This window comes from Neopelma chrysocephalum, unplaced genomic scaffold, assembly GCF_003984885.1.
Source record: "Neopelma chrysocephalum unplaced genomic scaffold, ASM398488v2 Primary Assembly neopelma1_69, whole genome shotgun sequence".
In the NCBI taxonomy this organism is placed as follows: Eukaryota; Metazoa; Chordata; class Aves; order Passeriformes; family Pipridae; genus Neopelma; species Neopelma chrysocephalum.
The window spans coordinates 11,574,930-11,580,655 of record NW_020897729.1 but is presented as its reverse complement, the minus strand read 5'-3'; the positions used below and the strand labels follow the sequence as shown (position 1 = coordinate 11,580,655).

The 5,726-nt window shown below is 46.1% G+C and overlaps 1 protein-coding gene across 1 annotated transcript in view; it reads left to right on the top strand.

Annotated features, from left to right (window-relative positions):
* The first annotated feature begins 6 nt into the window (after positions 1–6).
* ARHGEF26 (Rho guanine nucleotide exchange factor 26) overlaps positions 7–5,726 on the top strand; it is a 28,223-nt gene continuing 22,503 nt past the window's right edge. The window contains exons 1-3 of the mRNA XM_027685820.1: positions 7–404; positions 1,825–1,861; positions 3,699–3,844. Of these exons, the coding sequence (XP_027541621.1) occupies positions 165–404; positions 1,825–1,861; positions 3,699–3,844 (423 nt within the window). The 5' untranslated portion in view covers positions 7–164. The remainder of the gene's footprint in view (positions 405–1,824; positions 1,862–3,698; positions 3,845–5,726) is intronic.

The following is a 5,726-nucleotide window of genomic DNA, read 5'->3' as shown; positions in this document are numbered from 1 at the left end:
CGGAGGTGCCGGGGGGTCCCCCCGCGGAGCCCCCCGCGCTGCTGAGCACGCACAGCCCCGCGGCGCGCAAGGTGGGCTCGCAGCAGCTGATCCCGCTCAGCCTGGCCGAGAGCCGGCCCGCGGGCCGGGCCCAGGGCCACGAGCGGCTGCTGAAGGCTCGGAGCATGGTGGAGACCTCCCGGCTGCCCCCGGGCAGCGACGCCGAGGACGAGCCCGAGGGCGGCCCGGGCAGCCCGGGGACGCTGCGGCGCGGGCTCCGCTCCACGTCCTACCGCCGGGCCGTGGTGAGCGGGGTGGACCTGGACGGCTCCGCCAACTGCAAGAAGAAGAACAGAATGTCCCAGCCCATCCTGAAAGCCGTGGTCGAGGATAAAGAGAAGTTTTCGAGCCTGGGCAGGATAAAGGTGAGGTGCGCTGGGCGGTGATGCTGCGGCTCCGCAGGAGCGTGATCTGCTGACTGTACGTTTTCTTTCAGTCTGCTTTTTGCTAACGCAAAACTTCTCGTAGTTACTGCTGTTTAGTTAATGCTGTTTTCTTAGCGAGGTGTTGGAGGGACACGATTCTGTTGAAATCTGGGCAGCTCAGCTCTGTGCTCCTGCTGGCGTTTCCTGCTGGATTCCCCAGCACACGGAGGGCTGCTCTCCCAGCCGAACTCATGGCTTAAAACCCGCTTCCCAGAAAGGAGTAAACAGGAAAAAAAGAGACATTGTCCTAATAAACTCTGCCTGCTAGAGCAGACAGAAAAATGAACTTCCTCCTGCTCTCCTCTATCTGAGACATCGCTTCTAAATTACTTGTAAAAATCACTGTGTGGTTTTTAAATCGATAGAGGCCACTTCAGTTATCTTAATTTTAATGCTTGCAAATAAAAGCAGAATGCCTGCTTTTAAATCTTGGTTGTGTCCCTTGGGAGAAGTAGGTAGATTTGAATTGCATGTTAATGCGTTAAAATTAAGTTACAAAGACTTACTAAAAATACTTTTTTGCTTGAACATATAGTGTAATATTGTATTTCCTTATTTCTAAATAGAAATTGTTACTTTATGAAATATGTTCATAGATATCTGTGGAGTGTTTGGAATTGTGTAATAAACTATACCAGGCTGAGGGCTGATGCTGTAGCTACTAAAATGATTATCAGCTTTATGTCAGTTTTCAGCCAAATTCAAAATTATGGTAATGGAAGCTTTTGTGAAAATGCTACAAGTGATGAAATAGGAATTGATCAAATTGTGAACAACTGCAGAGTAGGAAGTGATTTGGTTTGGTAATGGACTGAACAGTAAGTTATGTTCAGAATGGGAGGATGTCTCACTGTCCTGTCCTAACACACAGAGCTCTCAGCCAGCAGTGTTTTATTGGACTCTCAGCCCATAGGACATGTTGCACCAGAACAGCTGTTTGATTTCAGAGGTTTGTTTTGCTCTCAAGAGTTCACTTACAAAGTCCTTACAGTGGGTGTTGTGTGCAGTGTGGAAGGGCAGCCACTCAGTCCTGGGCCTTGTGGCCTCCCAGGAAAGCCTGAGACAGTGGGATGAGGGGCAGGTTCACTGAACCCCTCTCAAGCCAGTACATTGTGCTTTTGAAACACAGGGAAAACGAAGCATTTGGGGAAAATGCATGAGAGAAATGAAACTAGAGTAGCTTTCCACTTGCTGTGGTGAAACAGTTGTTTTTGTTGAACTCCTGTCCACCATCCAGAGTTTATAGGTTAGGGCCTGTTGATTTGGTGCCTCAGTGTTGAATAAAACAAGTTCTTGTTGCTGTGGTTCTTTTGCATTCTCTTTCTAACACAGATTTCTCTCTTTTCTGTTCAAACTACAGAAGATGCTGAAAGGCCAAGGGACATTCGATGGGGAAGGTGAGCCCTGTTCTGTACTGACTGATCTCTGTGTCCCAGGGGAAATGAACTTCAGGGTCGGTTTGCACATTTCCTTCCTGGGAAATCAAAGACTAAGTACCTTGCTTTTCAATAAACTGACTGAAATATTGGCCCTAAATATACGTCAGGGGTATTTTAAAGACTATAAAATGGCAGGCTAAAAATGGGGGGTTGTGTGAGGGGCTTCTTTTCCTCTTAACTCCTGTCCCTCCCAAAAGATGAGCTCTTGGATGTGTGTCTCAGCCCTGCCAGTTCTGTACAGTTCCTTGGGGAACCCTCCAGGTGGGCCCTGCCTTCCTGCCTGTTCCCTGAGGCTCTGCCCAGGTGCAGGACATTGTGGGTCACTGCCAGGCTGGGGTCACCTGCAGCACACACCTGGCTCACACAGCTGCTTCTCTTTTCCTTGAGTGCTGGGGCAAATCCTTTGGCTCTGCCATCATTTTCCTTTTGTGCTACCTTGGCTTCAAGTTTAGGTGCCAGAACAACATTGTCCATGTATTAGCATTTTTGTGGTACTTATTAATTCTGGGCTTTGCCAAGTTTGCTGCTTTTCCCAATATTTCAACAAGAAAAAAGATCTTTCCTGGCTATGAGCTATGGAAGTTTTATTGTAATAACTGCTACTCACTTGGCTTTTCTCTGCTTAATGCCTCCTTGAGCTCATCTCAGCTGCTGTGTTACCTTCCTCTTGTGTCTGTTTTCAAAACTTCCCACTGTGTTCTGTTTGCATCATCCCCTTTCCTACTCTTATTTTCTTCTCTCCTCCACTATCTCCTGATGACGTTTTCTAAATTCTCTTCCAGTGGTTCCCTTCTGTCTTTGACTGATCCCAGCTAATGCCTTTCTCTGCAGTGCCTCTCAGAATGCACTGGCTGTACACAATTTCCTCTCTTGTACAAACTCTACACCCTCCCCAAAGAGCTGAGACAGAGGCCAGACCTTGTCTAGCACTGGGGCTGCAGGGTCTGAGCAGGTGGGACAGGTCACCCTGCCAGGTGTGGGACCATGGGCTCGGGGCTGTGTGTGGAGCAGCCAGACTCTCCACTTTTCCCTTTTAGGGGAGGATTGGATGTTATCCAAAACCTGGCCCATCTAAAAGAACCTTTCAGAGCCCTTAATCCATCTGTGGATCATTGTGGGGTTGAGTTTCTCTGTCCTTTCTGTCTGCTGTTGCAAAGGGGGTGTGAGCAGGGAGGTTGGGAAGTGCACAGGGTGTGCTCCACTGATAGGACTGGATTAGTGATGACAGAACTCAAATAGGGTGTTTTGTCTTAAGGTTCATAGGCCTCGTGCTTACTCAGGAAAGCTTTGAATTTTCTGTTTGGAATAGTTCTGACCTTAATTCTGAAACTGGGATCGTTTCCTTCTCTTAGCGAAATGCAAAGCATTATTTAAAGCTGACAGAAAGGTGGCCATGGGCAGTGGCCTTGTGGTGGTCCTGAAGATGAAAATAGCTAGACCTCCAGATCAGTGACTGATCCACTGACACACAGTCCTGTTTGCTAAATGCTGGCTAATTGTAAAATAGGGTACAGCAAACCAAGGAAGAAAAAATTGTTTTCTGTTTTTTTCTTGACAAAGGCCACATCTGTTCTTTAATTCTGTCCGTGAGGATCTTTGGGAGCGGTACAGTGACCCATTGTCACTGCACTGCCCCATTGTCCAGCCCAAATCAGATGCTGGCTTTGTCTGCTGGAGTGGGGAGGCCACAGTGACACTTTGCTTTCTTTCATTGTTTAATTGTTACTTATAATGCTTAAGAGAGCAACTAAACCAACTTTCCAGCGATGACTGACACACTGTTGTTGTTTGACAGAAAATGCTGTATTATATCAGAACTATAAGGAGAAAGCTCTGGACATAGATTCTGATGAAGAGTCTGAGCCCCGAGAGCAGAAATCCGATGACAAGGTTGTTTTTCACTACAAGCCCCTGAGGTCGACGTGGAGCCAGCTCTCTGTGGTGAGTGTGTGATCCTGGCGTGGCCAGACACAGAGCTCGGGGTGGGCTCAAGCAAAGGCTTCTTGCTTTGCTGCTGCAGTTTTTGGCTGAAGTTTTTCATCTTCTTTTTCATTTCATAAGAACAACACAGGAGTCCTGGCCAATTACTGCTCTTTGTTTCACATAGAAAGCAGTGAAACCCAGAGAGTTCATTTTGGGGTCCTGTATTTGGCAAAGACACAACTTCAGTGATTCGTTAAAAAAAGGGTTTGTGTGAGTTCACTATCAGGGTGAATCAGACTGAAGAAAAGTTAGTTACAAACAAGCTGCTGCTGAATTGTTCTAAATCACTCCACGCCAGCTCTTAAGTTGTCTTGAGTGCAGATGTTTAATGGAAACCATTCTGAAAAGCAGAGTGTTGAGCTGGGGGTGCTCTGCTGTCCCAGCACAGGCTGGGAAGCATCTGCAGGGGCTGTGGCTTAATGGCATTGTTAAACAAAGGAAATTCAGCTGGTTTAATCAGCACTGCAATCTCACTGCCTTCCCTGCTAATAAACTGACAAATTACTGATAACAGTTGATATTTTTACAGGTTTTTGCCCTACATATGATTTTGAGACTAAAGAAATTGTAAAAATCCTGTGTTTCTGGGGTTAATTTTATCCTTTGATAGTTTCTGTGGCTTCTGGAAGGATATCCCTAAAATGAAGACTTTGGGGTTGGTTTTTGTTTATGCAACTTGTAGAATGTTGCCAATCCTCACCTCTCACCATTAGAGAGGTGATGCCATGACATGATCTCCTGGAGCATTGGGGTTTCTGGCTGTCCATGTCCTGTGCATATTCCAGTAAATGAGTGATCAAAGCCTCAGGGAGATCCCCGAAGGGTCTTTAGATGGCCTGGTTAGCAGAGCTAAATTACAGATGCTGGTGACCCTTTGCAGTGTAAGGTATTGAAATATGAATCCCCCTGATTCAATGATTATAAAAAAGGCAAGACGATGTGGTTTTGAAAAGATTTGCTCTAAATTTTTTTTCAACAAATCAAACACTTTAAATATAGTTCATTTGCTCAGCGTTGCAAAAAGTTTGTGTATAATGAAGTCAAATTGGTTTTTCTGCCTTCTGGGCAAACTAGCAGTTAAATGTTCACCAGCTGAGGTATTTTGGAAGAATGCTATTCAGTAATAATAGTGATAATTTCAAATACTAATTTATTGTGAGACAAAAATAGCACAGAGACCATCTCAGGAAGGGAACTGTCCCATTCTTCAGTCACAGAAACCAGCTTGTTCTGTGCTGTTGGAGCACAGCAACTTGTACTTGGTTTACAAGGTTGGCAGTGGGGAGTATGAGGGAAAAGGTGGTGCCTGGAGAAAACAAAATCTGGGAATCTGAGTCTCCCTGTGACCGCGGTTATAACTCTGGAAAAATTACATGCTGTCAATGGGTATTAAACAGTGAAAAAGTGAGTCTGGAGTTGTAGCAGGAAGTCAGCTGGAGAATGTCAGTCCTGGGTTTCAGCATATGTTAGGGAAGGAGGAGAATGATGTTTCTGTTGTTTGTTAGCAATGCCTGTGCTGGGAGATGGAGGGGAGGTGGCAGAGGGAACCCTCTCTCTGCAGGAGGTTTCTTTGACCGGGCTCTCTTTGAGGACTGGTGAACTTCATGCTGTCAAATTCTTTATGATAATAGTAATAAAAAGGGTGTTTCTGCCTTCCTGCAGTGTACACACACATGTGAAACTGAGATTGATCTTGGTTGTGATTGTTTTCCCCTTGGTTTGAAAAGCTGCTGTGAGTTGCTTTACAGACCCACACACTGTCCCTGTTCCTGGCTGCTGCTTCTCTGTGCTCTGGCTGTCAGGGATGTGCCTGGTTGGGCTGTCAGGGATGTGCCTGGTT